The sequence below is a fragment of the Neolamprologus brichardi genome, chromosome 23 (assembly GCF_056152115.1).
Source record: "Neolamprologus brichardi isolate AB-2024 chromosome 23, ASM5615211v1, whole genome shotgun sequence".
Taxonomy (NCBI): domain Eukaryota; kingdom Metazoa; phylum Chordata; class Actinopteri; order Cichliformes; family Cichlidae; genus Neolamprologus; species Neolamprologus brichardi.
The window spans coordinates 15,255,349-15,273,859 of NC_142125.1; the positions used below are offsets into that span (position 1 = coordinate 15,255,349).

The 18,511-nt window shown below is 38.1% G+C and overlaps 1 protein-coding gene and 1 non-coding gene across 2 annotated transcripts; both read left to right on the plus strand.

The window, feature by feature from the left end:
• The first annotated feature begins 60 nt into the window (after positions 1-60).
• On the plus strand, positions 61-11,246 carry shisal2a (shisa like 2A). The gene is made up of 3 exons (XM_006790512.2): positions 61-328; positions 6,591-6,727; positions 10,407-11,246. Exons 1-3 carry the CDS (start codon positions 147-149, stop codon positions 10,592-10,594), a joined length of 507 nt encoding a protein of 168 aa, XP_006790575.1. The 5' UTR covers positions 61-146; the 3' UTR covers positions 10,595-11,246.
• Positions 11,247-17,900: 6,654 nt separating this feature from the next.
• Positions 17,901-17,972, plus strand: trnam-cau (transfer RNA methionine (anticodon CAU)). Its single transcript has one exon. It is a non-coding gene; the product is annotated as a tRNA-Met (tRNA).
• Positions 17,973-18,511: the final 539 nt, after the last annotated feature.

An 18,511-nucleotide genomic window follows, 5' to 3' on the forward strand; every position in this document is an offset into this window, starting at 1 on the left:
GGAGATAGAGAGGGAGTGCGGTGCAGCTTCTGGATCACACTGTTTGACGGTGATGAGAAGTTGCGGCAGTGGGAAATGGACGGAATGAAACCGGGTTTTAATCACCGCGCATCTGGCTCTCCGAGTGCGCGCAGTTTACGTCTGACATGAGTTCGGACTGCGAAAGTTACTACACCGAAGAAAACGTGCTCGTGGAGAACTTCACGTGTCCGAAAGCGGACGGTGACACCACGGCACTCTACTGCTGCGGTTTCAGTGACTTGAAGTACTGCTGCGCTGACCCCAACAGCTTTTTCCCTTACGAATATGGATACATGTGGTGGTTGAGGTAAGAGCATGTAAACTCCTAAATCACTGATGAATTTTCAGATTTATAGATGGTACATGACACTGATGTAAATCAACATGTATCAGGCAATCTCCAGAGCGCAGTGAGAGCAGGAAGCATGCGATGCCAGTTTTCTGGCATCTCTTGGATTAAACAGAACCGCAGAGGGAAATATAAGGTAAACGCGTGCATGGGTTGAAAAGCGCAGAATCATTTAGTGTTCCTATTAGTGCTTTGTATTTAAGAGCCAACTTGATGACATTTTGCGTCTCGTGTCTGTTTAACTCCAATCATGGTAATTGGCTGTTATAATGAGAGACTATAGACTAGAGGGAGTTTTGAGACAGAGAACACGGGTAACCTTTAGAACAATTTAATAGCGCAGAGACGAATTTTAATGGATCTGAAGTTTTAACTGCAATACGGTGCAGAGGAAATTATGGAGGTGTACCACAAACAAGCAAGCAAATGATGGAAGATAAATTGATGACTTATGCGCTGCTCTCACGCATGCGCGCGCATACTGTATATTAATCATTTAAAGTAAATGAATTGAAACGGAAATCAGAAACACGAAAATAAAAATATAAGAAAAAAATATAAGTGTAAATGTTCAAATCTGATGTAACTTCTGAAACAGTAAATGAGAACTGTTGAGTTTGTTTGTTTGTTTGTTTGTTTGTTTTGTTTTGCTTTTTGTGCTCAGGGGCTCCTCTATGCTTGATGTTCAAGAGATATGGTTAAACCAAAATTTCCTGCAGGGTTATTATACATAATTGGATCATTTCTGCAATTTGTGTTATGACTCATAAGCCACAACATAAAATGGATGCTGACCCTGGAGGAAAACAGGGGCTTTGTGTCAACTGCAAGTTAAAACCAAGAGAGCATGACTGGCATGGCATGGTGGCCATGTTAAGTTGCCATAGGCAATTCAAGTTGTGGACAATTGTCAATTAAGCCCAAGCACCTAGACACTCTTGCAATGCCAGTAGGGGATGTAGAGGGGCTATGTTGTTATGTTTCAGTTTTCCTATTTTGGGTATTTAAGATTTGTGATTATGTTCTTATTTTGTTCTCAAAATTAATGTAACATATTTCAAAGCCCATTATTTTTCTATTTCCTTTTTTAAAATATTTGACAGTAAAATATTACATTATCCTCCATTGTTCGACAGTGGGGAGATTCCCATACCTAAACCTTGGAAAAGAACATCATCAAAAGAGAGTGCAACATCACCTATTCCGCACAAAAATCTCAGTAGCTGTGTATGTGTATGTGTAAAATCTATCCTTGCTTTCATGTCTGTGGGAGTTAAGGTCAGTGAAACTAGCCAACAGCGGATACCATATGGCTACTCTGCATCATTATATGTCATTATATGTAATAAGAATTTCAGTGAAACACTGGTGCTTTAACGCTTTTAAGCCACAGAGTATGCATTCATATCATCATGGAGGAAACAGAGAGCATAACTCACATACTCTGCTGCTCATATCTGAATCATTCTACCAACTCAAAGATCTAATGTTTAGGACATCTTGTTCCTTCCTTTGAGAATGTAGTAAATGTGCTTGTAGTCTTTAGTGTGGGGGAGAGAACAGAGAATAATAATCAGGCTTCTATTCTGTGATTTTTTTTTATTTATTTTTTTACTTCAAGTACATTCTATACTCTGGATTCTCAGACAGTAAAGTAAAATTTTAATTAGGAAAGATGGTGATTTTCATCAGTTCTCACATTCTTCCTGCATATACACTGCATATATACATATACTGGCATTTTCATGATGCTGCAATTAATTATGTAAAGTGTTAATGAACTATAAATGTTCTGCATAAACAGTGTTTCCAACTGAGAGGCACCTTTTCAGGTTTCGAGGGGCGCATCCAAAGATGTTTTTAAATACATGATTCAGTTGAAAAAGAAAAGTTTTGAGAAGAGGTGTCAAACGTAAGGCCTGGGGGCCAGAAAAAGCCTGGCCAAGATGCCCGCTGGACATCTTTGGAAAACGTGAAGGAGGGCATACATTTTTACCAATATTTTCATAAACTTTACAGCTTGTTCTGCTGACAAATACTTTCAATTTATACACACTAACAGTAATAAAGTAATAGATAAACAATTAACAAAAAACAATAGATACACATTGTGTATGTACAGTGTATTCAAATTGAAACAAATAAATAAAATATATAAATATTTACATAAATCATTTGCTTCAATAAATGAACTACCAGAACCTTTTCTCTACACATTGATTTCAGTTGAAGCCCAAAAAGTTGCACAGACAGATTAATTTTATCAACTACAACTGCACTTCGGTTTACTTCTTTTTCTTATATGGCGATGTCTCAGAGATTAAAGTGCAGTTAAACCTCCGTACACTGAGAGAAAGGGGAGTTTCCCTTTGATCTTAAGTCCAGCCCACCTAAGATCAAAGTGAGCTGTATGTGGGCCACAGTGCAAAATGAGTTTGACATCCTTGCTTTAGAGGCAGCTCTTTTTTGCTTTTTTAAAAAATTATTATTTCTATTTGACTCTGCATCAAAACCGGGTTTATCATGTGGATTTTGCATTAATACATTTTACATTAACATGGAAAATGCATCTCCCAAATATTAAATTAAATGTCACTGCCACCTTCCAGTGGTGATTTGCTGCTAGAGCCTGGTGGGTGGGCAACACGTGCAATCCCACACATTTTGTGAGTTCCTGCTACGCCGTTAACTAACATAAATAAAAACAAACTTAAAGGGGACATATGATGCTAATTTTCAACTCCACATTTTCATTCTTGCACTCTTGGGTTTGATGCTGCCTTTCCGTTCGACGTTTGTCTGCAATGAGCCATTTTAGCTCCTCCCCCCTTTAAGGCCTTACTCTGACTGGCTGCTACTAATAAACAGACAGTTTGGACAAAAGGTGGGTGAGGCTTCTATGGGTCGGCAGAGGTAAACATTAGAATCTTTCGGTTAATTATTTAATGCTCACTGACACGCTCTGCAGGGGTGGGGGCGGGGGGTAAGCCACAGAAGATCTGAAAAGGCTAGCTGTTTGTGGAGTGCTGTATTGAAACACATTAATGGAACGTTGGTAGGAAAATGTACAAAAGCAACAGGAAAGACCGCAGCCTTGAGAACTGTCAAGAAAAATCTATTCAAGAATTTGGGCAGGCTGATTAAATTTGGAAATCCTATGGAAATCCTAGAGTCTGGAGGAAAAGGCACTGAATCTAAGCTATTGAAGTCCAGCCATACATTTCCAGCCATTGCTGACCATGTTATTACTGTGCTTGTGCACGGCCAGCCAAGTAGCAGGACCTGAACGCTTTCAATTCTCTGTGGGGTATTGTTAAAAGGAAGATGAAAAACACCTGACTCATAAATGTAGACGAGCTGAAGGCTGGTACCTTATCAATTTAACCTGAGGTTCAGTAACACCTCAGAACTGCCACAAATAATTTGTGAAAAAGAACCCCAAGCAAAGTATTGTCTGTATAAATGCATATACATTTCTGATGTTGGACATTTTGGTCTTATGATCTTAAGGAATTATTCTAATAATTTAAGACATTGTATTTCTGATTTTCATGAGCTATAATGTCATATTTTCCATCAAAGTCAACGCCTCACAGCAGTTTTTACTGAAAAAACTTTAATTGTGAGGTCCAGACCTCAGTAACCTCATAACTGGTTTTAACCAGGGGCGACCATGGCGATTCGATTTAATTCGATTCGATTCACTTCGATGTGAATCTGGGAAATTTTGACAGTCAGAAATATTATAATTCAGATCAGTACATTTACATATTTTTGTATCTATAAAAAGGAAGCTGACACACGCAAGACTTTATCAAAGGTGTAAGCATCACAGCAGATGCCTTTGTGTCAAAGTAGCTGAGGATAAAACACAGAAAAACATGAAGGCAATTTTCCTGGCCTGGGATTTTATAAAAATATTCTGTAGTACATCAAAAACGAAAGAAAACCATTAATCAACACATGAACATTACCTCTGAAGTTACAGCGGTTTTATTAGAGACATGGCTTAGCGTTTTGCATTTTGCATAATTTTAAAAAGTTTAAATTTGTTCAATTTGTTGTTGCCGTATTGAACGGCAGAAATTAGGTTTTCTTTTCGGAAGTATATAAAACGGAAAAAAAAAGGGGGTTGGGCTCAGGGGGTTGGGAAGCGCATCTGTAACCGGAAGGTCGACAGTTCGATCCCTGGGCTCTGTGTTCTGGTCGTTGTGTCCTTGGGCAAGACACTTTACCCTACCGCCTACTGGTGTGAGCCTCACCTCTGTCAGTCTGCCCCAGGGCAGCTGTAGCTACAACTGTAGCTTGCCTCCACCAGTGTGTGAATGTGAGAGTGAATGAATAGTGGCATTGTAAAGCACTTTGGGTGCCTTGAAAAGTGCTATAGAAATCCAATCCATTATTATTAACCATGGTACTGATATCAACAGTGCTGTGAGGTTAAGTTTGAGATTCAGAGTCACTGCTTTATAGCGTGCATAAGCAGAGGCTACATTTATTCTGAATGAATGAATTTTTTTGCATTTGCTGTTTCTCAGAATTAGTCCTTTTTTCACTGTGCTTGTGCCTCATAATAGGTTCAGATTCGTTCAATAAGTCCTTACCTTAACAGAATGCATTAAGAAAAAGGCCAAAAAAAATAAAGGAAAAAAAGAAAATCACTCCATTCACTAAGAAAAACATCCTGTACTACTGGAAGTAGAGCACAAATAGAAAAGACAAAAGGGACCACATTGATTTACTTAAGGAGGATTGAAAAAAATTATGGGATAGTAGTAGTAGTCAGTAGTGTAAGTGTTATGAACCATAGTGTTGAAGCCAAATGATTCATTCATGCTACCTGAAGTCCACTGGAGTGCAAGATAAGAAGTCTAAAAATGTAAAACTCAGGGTCTTAGACCCTCAGTCATGACATGGGGAGGCTATTATTGGTTTTTCTATTCAGGTATGTTTCTATGGCATTGACAGTTGTTTGGGACCACTGTCACTCGGAAAAAACAAGCCATTAGCACTTAGATGCTCTCCAGATATTTTGATTCATGCTCAATCATCCAGGTAAGTAAATCCCAAACAACTGCCGAGGCTATTATTGGTTTTTCTATTCAGGTATGTTTCTATGGCATTGGCAGTTGTTTGGGACCATTGTCACACTGAAAAAACAAGCCATTAGCAGTTAGATGCTCTCCAGATATTTTGATGCATGTTCAATCATCCAGTTAGTAAATCCCAAAAGTTGATTCTGTTCATCTGGACGTAACGTTTTCAATGGGAAAAACATCCAAGTGACTTCTTCGGTCTCAGCTGACTGCAGGTTTCCCCAATCTTATAAATAGTCCAAACTGTACTGTTGAAAATGTTACATTCAGATGAACAGAGTCAACCATATGCTTTCCAGATAGTTTTGTATTGTGGATTTAAATCTAACAATTCTTTTCTGCATTCATAATTACATACATTTTTAAAACAATTTGCAAATATTCAAAACTGCCAAATTCTGAACCCACAGTTTGACACTTAACAAAACCGTAGCACACGTAGCATCAGTGCCTAATAATAATGATCTGCTGCCAGGTTGGTATGAGAACCGAATGAGCTGAAAATGAGGCTGAGGAGTCTACAGTGGTCCAAACTCAAATTTCTGACCTTCATGAGACTCCATCCAGGTGCTTAAAGCAAAACACCTGTATCCATATTTGTGCGAAAGTAAAATAGCAGGTGTTCAAAATGCAGTGAAAAGAAGCAGGGATGATTGTGAAGGTGTACCCGAAATGATTACTACAACAACTGTCTGCTTATTTAAAATATAAAAAAGAACAGACAGTGCTAAATTTCAAGCAGTGACTCTTGATAAGGTGTACACATACCAGACAAGCAGAAATTAATGATTTGTACTTTGTTGTAGGGGAGCTCCTAGTAAATGGTCCTTGTCCTCCTCTACATCTCAGCTTACTCAGTGTGCCAAGCGACATTAGTTTAGGAGTTTGTATTCTGTTTAACTTTCCTCACATATGAGCACAATGGCAACATTTGTAACCAGGACTGGCGAACAAAACAAGCAGTCTGGTAGTTTGTGTGAACTGGGTAACCATGGATGAGCCAAAATTGAAAGCCTGATGTTGTTCATCCTGTACATTTCTAGCCATCAGCTATATTGTTACCACTCTGAGCTACAGTAACCAGGAAGTGTCTTTCTGGCGTGTCTTTGTTCTGTGTCTTCTAGTCTCGGAGCCCTCATGGGTCTGTCAATAGCAGCTGTGGTTCTTCTCGCCTTCATCATCACTCTGTGTGTCCTCTGCTATCTGTTCATCACCACCAAACCCAGAGGTCTGGACAATGGACTGCCATTGCGAGCACCAGGTACAGAGTGAAACTTTCTGCTAACATATCAATAAAATACACAGAGTTAAGTAGAACTGGGCCTCTGACAAAGTCATAGCCAAAGGTGCTGAAATACGTCAATTAGTATCTTCTCTATTTATTATTAAAATAATGCTCATTTCTTGCCTTGCCTTGGTTTATGGCCAGTCTTTTTGTTTTATTGTAGACATTATTAATCTACTTGATGAGCAAGAAAAAATCCCAAAAGACTTCTGATGAACATATTCATAAGCACAAAAGTTATTACTACTCAACCCATGAGAGATGCTTTGCTTTGGATCGTTTCTTGATCTGGAAACAAAACCTTTTGCTTTTTTTCTTAATTACTGAAGCATTAAACTGTAGAATGCATCAGCCACAGAGTGTGGGTGGATGTTACAGTTGAATTTTCAAAAGTTTTATCTCAAATTTGTGACCTCTACAGTGTGCTACTCCAAAGAAGTATTTTGAATGAAAAACCAAGAACACGGCATTTAGGAATACTAAAAGAACCTGGTGTGATTTCCTTTCAAAAAAAACTTGAAAACCTTCTTTGACAAGACAGCCGAACTTTGTTGCTGAGCGAAGAGGCAGCCTTGTACTAGATAGAAATGTTCGTGTGTAGTATTTTCATTTCTGTTGCATTAAATTTGGTGGAGCTGTGCTTGAAATGTTTTAGAGCAGGTGTTTTTTAACCGCTATCTCCAATTCAGTTTTGATTTGGCTCAAGTTTGTGTTTGGGCAATTACAGGTTTTCTGTCTGGCTTTCTTTCCAAATGATTTTAAGTGTCAGTAAAACGGTTTCCATGTTGTGCCTCACAATTGTGGAGCTGTGACTGACTCAGGGAGGGTTTGGGTGGATATTTTGAAAGATAAGTCAGAGCTTCTTTTTTTTTTATTCATGTGGGCTGTTTGAGAAATGGCCACAGTATAATAACAGAAACAGCCTGGTACTGGTACAGTTTGTCATCACCTTTTTATTTGTGGGAGCAGACTTGTATGGAAAGTGGAAGTTGATGCAGTGACTACAGCTCTGCAGCTCTAGATTGCTTTTAAGTCTCACTGTGCACATTGTTTTGATTTTATTTCACTGCTGTCTTCAGCAATTTTTTTTTGAAGAGCTTGTGCTGTCCTTAATAAAGGTTCTGGTAAATCCATTTTTGTTATGTATGCAGGACCAGAAAACAGACAGTTAATTAATAATGACCTACATGTTCATTCCACTATTTATTAGACATAAAAACGAACTGAAAATAGAGTGAAGTTATTTTTTTCTTCTGTTCACATGCTTTATTAGACTTGCATGTTTTTGTGATGACTCAAGCTCATGTAGCTGGTGTTGTTATTGTAAATGTATTTGTTCAGCTTCAAGCATTCCCTTCATATTCAGGAAATATGCAAAAAATCTTCTGACCAAACAGTATATTGAAAAAAATTGGCATCATTCTGCTTCCAAGTTTGGAGACATGTTAATCAGTGTCTGTTGCGAATTAAAATATGCTGCTTAAACCAGATATCCATAATCACATGACTCACACTCCTCCATGCTTCAGGGTGGAAAATACACATGCAGGTATCAGGTTTTCACTAATCTAATATTTCTTTCCTGTCTTCCTTGGTCTTAGCACTTCTTTTCTACTTCTTGATAGTTTTGCATCTGTGTTTTTAGTTTCCTGAAATTTTCCAGATTAACTAATGTGCATGTATCTAATGTGCAAGCACTTATGGACTGTTTTTGTTTAAAATATGTCACACTTTTTCTTAAAAACTTTGTTTCCTGTGTGTTATTTCATAGTTTTTAATGTCTTTTGTTTTGTTCTACTCAAAATGAGTTGATATGTTCATTGTTGTTTCAACCCTGTTGTTGATTTGGCAGGTCTAAGATGCTTAGTTTGAACTTTTTGTGTGCATTATAGCAGTCCCTTTGAAGATTTAGTTGTGTGCGTGCTCAGATATTAAAGCGACCTGTCTCCAATCATATTTAAGGTCAGAAACTGAATTTGAACAAAGAACAATGGGGATGGAGTTCTGAATTTAAGAAAGAGACATGTTGTCATTCTAATCATTTGCTCCAAACAAAGCTTTAATTCCACAAGCAGACGCAAAGTGCACAAAGTGTGTAACCCCTGTCTCCTGTGCTGTTCGGCTTTGCCCATGCATATAAATGATTAAATATCTTTAATGTTGTTTTCACTCGAGTTGCCTCATTAGATTTCTGCACAGGTCTTCACAAACATCTACAACCTGCTCTTTCATTCACCCCGCTGTGGGGTTTGTTGCACCTGTTAGACACTGCTGTCATTATAATTGGTCGATGGAGTTTGGGAACATCGTGTAATTCCAATCTTCCACTTGAATGGAGGTCCAGTCTGCCAGAGTAATTGACAGCACTGGTGTGGGTGTGCAGGGCATTCAAAAAGTATATCAGAAACTCTGTCCGTCCACTCACTTTACACAGGTGGCATTGCAGTCAGAAAAAGGAATATTTGCATTTTATAGTGATATCTGTAGAGGCCGTATAACCTAACTCAGTCGGAAAGCTCAATTTAAGGCTTAACGTTTCAAACAAGATTAACATTATGGGGTGAGATGGGGGATTAAGATGTTCCCAATACTCTCTGGTAATTTATCATTAGCCAAGGTTGAAGTCCACAATTTGAAAAACAGCATGTGAAAACAGATTTCGTTCTTTATTTTCTGTGAATTTGTAACTTGAAGATGTCACACTATGTAAACTCTTTGAATTACTGTGGTTTAGTAACAGTGCAAAGAGATAAATAGTAACTTGTAACACATTTGTAAATGATCAAACTTCTAATTACAAATGCCACTGGGTTATCAAGAAACAGTCCACTGATCACAACTCACATAGTGTTGTTGTCTGGCTGACTCAACAGGTTACTCCCCAAGATATGTGTGCCTGTGCTGAGCAGGGGAATATCTGAGACAAAATAATGTGCTGTTTATTTGCAGTTTATGCGTCATCAAGTGTTCAGTTAGCCATATTTTTCTGACATAGCTGTGAGAGTGATTGTGGACAGTGAAGTTGCCAGTTTGACACACTGCGTTAACACACAACGATCTCTACAGCAGCTGGGTAGACCTGAGATGGCGTGGCCACGCCTGCAGCCTGTCTGCTTGGTGCATGTTGTACTGCGGATTGTGCATGTAACAAATAAAATTTGAAGTTAGGATAACAAACATGTCTTTGGTTGGCTTTTCACATGCTGTGTCACATAAATAGCAAAGAAAACACATGAATTTGCAATATCCAACAAAAAACTCCACTTCTGTGTAAAGTTTGAATGTTCTCCCTCCCATGTCGGGTAATCTGGCATGAATGCTGGGTTAATGGGTGATTCTGAAGACTGGTGATCTGTCCTGGGCATCTTGCTCTTTGTAGGCTCCAGCACCCTCATGACCCTAAATTGGATCACTTAGAAAACTGATGCTTAAATAAAGATTGTCTAAGTGATCATGCATTTTGGTCATTCTTGTTGACAGCCAGTATCCATGCAATATTATGGACAGTTACCTCATCATGCTGAAAGTGTGATCTTGTGTTAGTTTTTGTTTCCTCTGATTTCACTTTACAGATATCATCAGCGTTATCATAGTAAATGGTACTAAGTGGAACCACAAGCCTTATCTTTTCTTGTCCGTGAACTTCTTCTTCCAGGTTCTACATCTAGCCCACAAGCACCAGGGCCCAGTAACAGCAGTGTCCCACCTGGTCCCCAAGGCCTCAGGAAACATTTCCTGAGAGGCAGGCTGGACTGTGACAACCAACCCCCGGACCCTGACCGCCTTTTCCAACGTTGTTTCTTGGCTACGGTTACGTCTGTCAAAGTGGAGGGTCCTGCTTAGCCAGAGTTATTTCTTGGTGTTTCTTGGCCGCCTACCTGTCACCACTCCACTATAGTTTTCTGCATTATAACAATCCAGGCTGAGCTTAAGTTTGATCTCCACATCATTACATTTTGTCATGTTTGATTCAACAGAACACAAATGCAAACATTTCTGTTTGAGCCCTGAGACAAATTATTCCTGTTTTAGAAAAAGAACAAACTGAAAAAGTTTCAGCTGATTAAAAATGTAGCCAAAGATGCAAATGTGATTTTGATGACGTAACTTTTTGCATGTATTACTTTTAGTTTGAAGAGTCACAACTATTATGTGTTGCACTAAAACCCAGAAGTTATTGTTCCACTTAATCAACAGAGACAGCAAAACCTCTGACTGGAAATCATTATTTTGCTGCCTGTCCCAAAAGGCGTTATAGTCTGCTTGAAGGAATACAACTAAACAGTACAATTACAGGCTGCTACTTTATGGATAGTTGAATATTTATATGCTGGCAAATCACCAGCAGTGAGTATTCAAAAGAATATATTTACTGAAAAATGCTGATTGCACATTATTTAAAATCCACAGTTTGAAATGGCTTTAGGTGGATGAGCTTATTTCTAATACATTTCTTTAAATGATAAGTAACCCCAACATGGACCTTGAGGGGAGAAAACACAAACAAACTCATTGACTCATTTAAATAACGGGGGGTTTGGGGTGGGGGCGAGGGGCGCACTAAGTTTGCCCACATGCTGTGTGTTTGATTTATTTGAGCCATTTCTTCTCATTTAACACAGTGGCTCTAAACTCAGTGAGAAAGGAGACATTCAATAAAGAGAGGGCTTGAACTCTGAGTTAAAATGAACCCGAAGCATGTCACTGCTACCGAATCCTGTCTGCTTTTTTTTTTTTTTTTTTTTTTTACACATTTTAGACATTTTTTTTTATTTGTAAGTCCTTTTAAGCATGTGGCAGGTAACATTACTGGCTTTGTCAATCTCTTAAAATGTTTTTTGTCTTTCACACATGGGTTACTTTTATGCCAATTTCTCTCATGGAATGAATCTATGAATGAATCTAATGGACACATTACACTCATGACCCTGGCTATGAGAGCTAAAGTACATGTGCAATTCTTGCCAAACAGTATGTTCAAAAAACCTGTTGCACTTTTGCCAGTCAGCATTGTGTTTGTTTACTGTAGTGAAGCGTAACCATTACAACCACCACACTTTTGAAAATGTTGTTGTCCCCAGCATTGTCACTAAAGAATGGCCGGGTGCGTATATGTCTGAACAGTGCAGCAGCAATGGCTGCTCCTGCCACTCTCAATCAGGCTTTCATAAAGACAGAGCTCTTTGAAAGAAAAAAATATCATTTTTATTGCAAATGAGAAATTCCATTTTTTGTTTGGCCTTTTTCTCCTTTTTTGTTGAATGATAGTAGACCAAGTTTATTTAAAAATAGGATAAGACAAAGTTAAGTAATAAGAAATCCTAAATAAATGATAAAACAATGGCGACAAGAGAAAGAACCAAAGTGAGATGAAAATGACTGAAGGAAACATACAGACTAAATGCACAAAAAGGAAAGTGACAATAAGACACAGGTGAAGTGAATCAAGACAGCTGAAAGAGACGCAAATAATTTGCACAAAGAAACAAAGTACAGACAAAGAGAACTGCAGGACAACAAAGCGAAGAAAAACTAAGATGTAACAAAAACCAACAACCATGACAGATTAACATTTGTGATTTTAAAGGAAATGTCTACAACACTCCGAAGATCGATCACCAGTATCAGGTCAAATGTTCACTCTGGGGGCTACATTGGTTTGTTTTGTATGCATATATTTAGTGCTATTTAACAAGCCAAACTAAAACAGTTGGTGATCATTATTCTTTCTTAGCAACTACACCTTAGCGTTGTCATTGTGAGCATGTTACAGTAGTATTAGCACCTGTCTCACAACAATGCTGTGCCTTAAATTCAGGCTCACAGAGCTGTTAGCATGGCTGCAGCCTCTTACTTTGTGTTGTACAAGAAACTATAGCCATCCATGCAGACCTGAAATACTGGAGTATAAAGTAGGCACCATGCATGTGGTTGATACTGGCAGTCCAGCTCGAATGGCAGCAGTGTGTCTCTGGCAGCTGCCACTGCACAGCAGAGGAGAGCAAGGGTGTGTTAAAACTGCATTTAAAGCAGTCCAACTGTACATTGTGCTTTGTTCAGCAACCACCAAATGAAAAGAAAGCTACGGATTTTTCTTTTTTTTTATGTGCCTTTATGTTTGCTGTTTTTATTTGTTTTCAATCCAAAACATTTGAATTATGTGATTTGACTTTGTAATTTCAGTGTTTTTGAGTCAGCTGTAGGAATGAAAACTAGGTCTGGCCGCGTTTTAATCCATCAGTGTTGTTGTGCTTTGCTGAGTGTGAAAAGAATCTGGAGGAATTTCAAACCCACTTGTATATCTCCTGTTCACATTATGGAACAGTTTGTGTTTACTTTGCAAAGAAAGAAAGAAAGAAAGAAAAATAAATCAGCTTTATGTTGTAGTTGTGGGTTTTCATGTTAATGCAACTGCTCAGTTTATTTAATAAATGATAGATGTCAGGCTTATTAATGACCTCATTACAATAAATTGTTCTTATTGTTGAAATGTACTTACAGAAAAATGTTTGGCAGCTCAAGTGCCTATTACTGATAAATAAGTTATTAAAGATTATGAAGCTATATGTGTGTGTTTGTATGTGTGTGCATACTGTTTGTTGCTTTTATTACATAACTTTGAACTTACTACACTCTTTTTCAACATACTTTTTTTCAATGCTCATCGTGAATATTTTATAGTTTGAAGCATCGGAGCTGCTGTTGGAGTTTCACTGGTAATTTACTCCCTATTATAGGATGTTTTTATGAGTCATTCATATCAAACCACATGTCAGAAGAGAGCCCCGCTCTTTACATTTGCAACAGCACCATCAAGACTCCAAATGTCTTTCCAGCAAACTCTTAGTCCTCTGCAATCCAAGCGCATATTTTAGTAGCAGTTCATGGTTTCAAGTTATACCTAAATGTATGTGTATGAATATGAAATTTGTGCAAAACAGTTCAAATGTAGCCACAAATGTTTTTATTTTTAAAGCAGTCAAACTTGAGCCTCTTCATCCAGGCTTCAATGCAAAAGCCACACTACCATCTTCATCCTCTCTGTGTCTTACAAATACAACAATTCCGGCTCATTAGACCATTTTCACTGGTGTAGTGTTCACCTCATGGTGTTCCTTTTATTTATTTAATTTTATTTTGCCTGATTGCCACAGTCTATTCCAGACAATTAATGTTGATGTGTCTGCTGCTTATCTGCTTATCGACTCTTACCTGGGGTAAATTTAATTGGTGATTTCTGATGCTGGTAACTGAAATGAATTTATCCTCTTATCTACAGCAAAAACGGAAAAAGGGGGAAATTCAGATCTTTCTTTCCTGTAGTGATGTGAGAGCCAGTTTTATCACACTGTTTGATGATTTTTGGAACTACTTTTAAACAAACGTTCTTGAAATGGTTCAGACCTATTTACCTTTTGCTTACTTACCGTCTGATAGCAATCATGGTGCCATGAGTTTGGTGGTCTTACAAGACGGGCTATCATTTAGACTAATTTTCACGACCCACAACATCAATATATAAACATCTTATAGTTAAAATTCATTCTTGTAGGTTAGTCAAATAAGTGAAATCAAACAGGTGGTGAGCTAATCTGAGAGACCGGGACGATGGTAAAGAGCTGCAGCTCAAAGTAGTGAAAGCAAAAACTGAGTGAGCAGGTGTTACAAATCTTTTGAGTGATGCCTTACTTAATGGTAATTTTTAGTTTATATGTTTTAATATAAGGCATTACACAGCTTGTGCTTGTGCTTTGATCTTTTGGAGGCTTCCAGACAGTATGTGATGTTTAGCGGGGATGAAGGTTCAACACTGTCATAAGTGTGCAGTGTAGTTTCACTAGTGGAATGAAAAGTGTTGCACGTGGAAGGTGATGCAGCCAAAGAACTGCAGTGAATTTCTTTTGAGATCACAATAATTAAAAGATGTTTCATTTTGAGGCTGTTTAAAAACACTCAGAAAATGAAGTATTTCATTTTGGGTACAGCAGCTTGCCACTGAGGCAATACCCTCTAAGGTACTGCTGCTGTACACTTGACAGGTAGTGCTCATTTGTTCTCTTGTAATTTGAAGCTACCGTACTGAGACCAGTCTGAAGCCTAGTTGGTTTGGAACAGCACTTAGTATGTCAGATCCTTCACTCAGATACATAATTAGCACCAAATGTAGGGAGAGGAAGTAGGTGGCAGATCTGAAATGAGTCATAGTGTACTCTTGTTCCTGAGGCTTACTCCTGCAGGAAGCGCTAGTTTGATCATTTACGCCGACTGCAAAACTACCAAGGGAAAAGGTTTCATATTCACATTCATCTTCAATCTTATTTAAGTAATAGCATTAACCTGAAGTGTACTTAAGGTTCCATAAAAATGATCTTTCTGCTTATTTCTCGAACAGTGTAAAATTTCAGTCCGACGGGGAATTCAAATTAAACCCATCACTGGTTTCATTGTTTCGAAACAGATGAGCCAATTGTAGTGAATGATGACAACAAAATCTCAAGAAGTTGAAAGAGGCCTCTCCATGAAATTATATCGGTCTTGGAAGTGTACAGAGACACAATTTGAACTCACAGCACTTTAAATTTCCAGCCACACGCAGATGGTTAAGTAATACAATGATGATGAAAATAAACAATGAAATGTGAAATTCTGCTTAATCAAAAAGAAAGTAAAGGAAGCAATAACGCAGGACTGAGGAGCTGCTGTATCAGATATAGAATACGGATTCATAAAGACAGTATGGTGTGTGTAGGACTGAATGAACTTACTTTATAGTGCCATGGTGTAATTTGTAAATGACTTGTGGCAGGTCAGCACACTGGATGGATGGATGTGTGGGATGGCACTGCTCTCTGGCATAGCACTTATCCAATAAGTGGGTCTAATGAATTTAAGGAGAGGCATGAGTCATTTTAATAAATGTTCTCCTAGTAACATCACAATGAAACAAACAAAGGAAGAGATTTGGGTTGACAAAATGCTGGGGAGACTATTTTTGTGTTCTGACCAGACAGTCAGTACTGCTCTTTTTCAGTCCTTTCCAGTGCTATAGGTATCCCATCATTACAAATACTTTCCAACAGCAAGTTCTGTTTTGTCCTGATGACCATTCTTTGATTGAGGTTATAAAACGTGTGGCCTTTTAGACATAAGTAGTGACTTTGCTAACTGTTTTTTGTGGGTGTTTTTTATTTTTGAAATAAACTGGAATTAAAAAGCAAACGCAGGGTCCTTTTTTCCTCCAGTTTTTCACAGCTGAGTCAAGCATTGTTACAGACCTAGGGACAACCTCCACCTTCAAGACACCAGCACTCAGCAAACGTTGACCTCTCTAAGCCACACTTGCAAAAACTGCTTAGAAATAGTTTAAGGACCGAAGAACAAGAGGTGTTGACCTTACCTGAGCTCACCAGCAAATTATATGGCGACATTCAACTGCAATCCCAGCAGTTCACTTCAGTGCTATGTCACATAATTCCCTTCTAAACAGCTGGCAATTATAGGCTCATATAGGGTGTGATATTTTTAACTCTTTAAAACTCTTTCTACAATGCTGTTATGCTGTATCAGCAACCCACTTTAAAACCCAACTTTACCCCAGATCCTCCTTTTAATGTATGTACTCACTTCACTAAGGTCAAATCTGTCTTCACTCCTGCCTGATTTGCTCTGTTGTCTTGGTTCTATGAGCAAACAAAAGTAGACTCTATTATCCAGAAACAGCTGTGCTCTCTGTAAGTCTCTGAATAAACCATTTCCAAATATAGATCACTGCAGATCAGATATAAAATATAGTCTTCTGAGTGCAGAAGTGCTGACTGAAATCAAATTGATTTTATGTATATTGTGGATTCTTTTGGTACTGTAACAATATCTTGTCTCCTTTGTTGTCTAGCACTATCATCACGTCAGAAATTCAATTTGTCCAGTGATTTTGTTTATGACAAAATACCTGCAAAACAAATGACATTCCCATTTGTCTAATCTGTATGTTATCATGCTAGATTCACTGCTGGGACTATGCCCAGTCTCACAGAGCTGCTAGTGTGACTGAAAACCCTTTCTTTCTTTCTGCCTTTCTTTAAAATTATGGAACACCCCCATGATGTTGAAACTCAAAAACAAGATCGAAGGCTTGATTTGATCTTCCTCATGGGAAACAAAATGTCCTGAAGGGGATTCTATTTTGTCATTAAAGAATCAGCAGCCTGATACAATAACAGGTGATTTCTTAGCAAACAGGCTGATAATAAATAATGTTGACTGGGTGCAGAGCTAGCCTGGCACAAGGACATGAAAGAACAACATAAACTCAATAATACAGAACATCTCCAAGGCCGGGGCCATTGGTGACTCCAGCCCTGTGTGGGAACTACAGCATTTCCTGTCAGCTTATTGAAGACCAAGAATTGCTCAAATGAGGTTACTAATGTTACACACAGCTGCAAACACAGAACTCTAAGACACTCACTTTGCCAGTCACGGGTCTCTGAAGGATCCAAGCAGCTTTTAAGCTCTGTCACACCAGGCAACTGTGTGACTTTTATGCTGCCACAATCTGACACAGGGAGGAAAAAAGTGAAAAAGACAGACTGTGTTTATCTCCGGGATGTGAGAAGCCAGAAGAAGGCAAAAAAATAATGAAAAACCTGGAACATCTTAGTGTCATCTGCACTGAACCTCTGCAGGCAGCCAGATGCAGGTACTTCATATATCGATCTGTTTGTTTAGTTTATTTGCACAATTCAGCAGCATCTGTGAAGCTATTCCGAAATATTCATAGAAAAATGCGTACATTTAATTGAATTCATTTTAAATTGCCCCTTTGTCTCATAATACAAAAAAGATTATCTCAAAACTTCCGATAGTCGCCTCACAACATTTGAAAATAATTAGTAGAAACTCAATAAACACAAAGCAGTTGTTAACGATTTGTTTTGTCTTTGTCTTGCTGCTATTGATCGCTTGAAAACTCTGATATAAGAGCACGATGTAAAAAAATAAAATTAAATTCTATCTTTCATATTAGCAGCGAAAATATGTAATCATATATATAGACAGAGAGACTATATATTTTCTTAATTAACAGCAATTCAGATCACACAATATACTTCAGCCTGTTAATATTGCTTAATCGGATCGTCACCTCCGCAGCAGAGTGGCGCAGCGGAAGCGTGCTGGGCCCATAACCCAGAGGTCGATGGATCGAAACCATCCTCTGCTATCACATGTTTTAAAATCAGCTCATGTTCAATTTCGTGTAAAATTAAACATGCTCATCATAAAGACTCACATTTACCTGCTGGATCGCACAGGACCAGGGTTACCTACAGGCTGTTTAAGATATATTACTATTTCCATTTTGCATTTTCTTGCCATTCTACCATGATTTTTGTATTATTTGTGCAATTATAGAATAATAACTAAACTAGTTTAACTTACTATTATAACCAACAAAACAATACTAATGTGGAATGGGGGGAATGGAGGGAAATGGGCGCATGCTTGGACACAGGGGTATAAACAGAATAGATCGCAAATTACGAACCGACTTTGATCATGAATAAAACATAGCAGCCAAATAGCTTTAAATATAATTAAAGTAAACATAAAATAGCAAAGCTTAGATTTAATTTTGACTAAAGTACAGAGATAAAAATGGACTGAATGAAAAAAATAAAATAAAATAACGGTGCCCGTGTAGGACACGTACACGTAGCTTCTGTACTGAACTGTAGGTGGCGCTCCAAGGAGAACTTTCTT

What these genes read in the sequence shown, in the direction of transcription:
- shisal2a (XM_006790512.2), top strand. Translation starts at nt 147, where the DNA reads ATGAGTTCGGACTGCGAAAGTTACTACACCGAAGAAAACGTGCTCGTG. An exon ending in GGATACATGTGGTGGTTGAG is followed by an intron (nt 329 to 6,590) that starts GTAAGAGCATGT and finishes TGTGTCTTCTAG; the next exon opens with TCTCGGAGCCCTCATGGGTC. An exon ending in ACTGCCATTGCGAGCACCAG is followed by an intron (nt 6,728 to 10,406) that starts GTACAGAGTGAA and finishes TTCTTCTTCCAG; the next exon opens with GTTCTACATCTAGCCCACAA.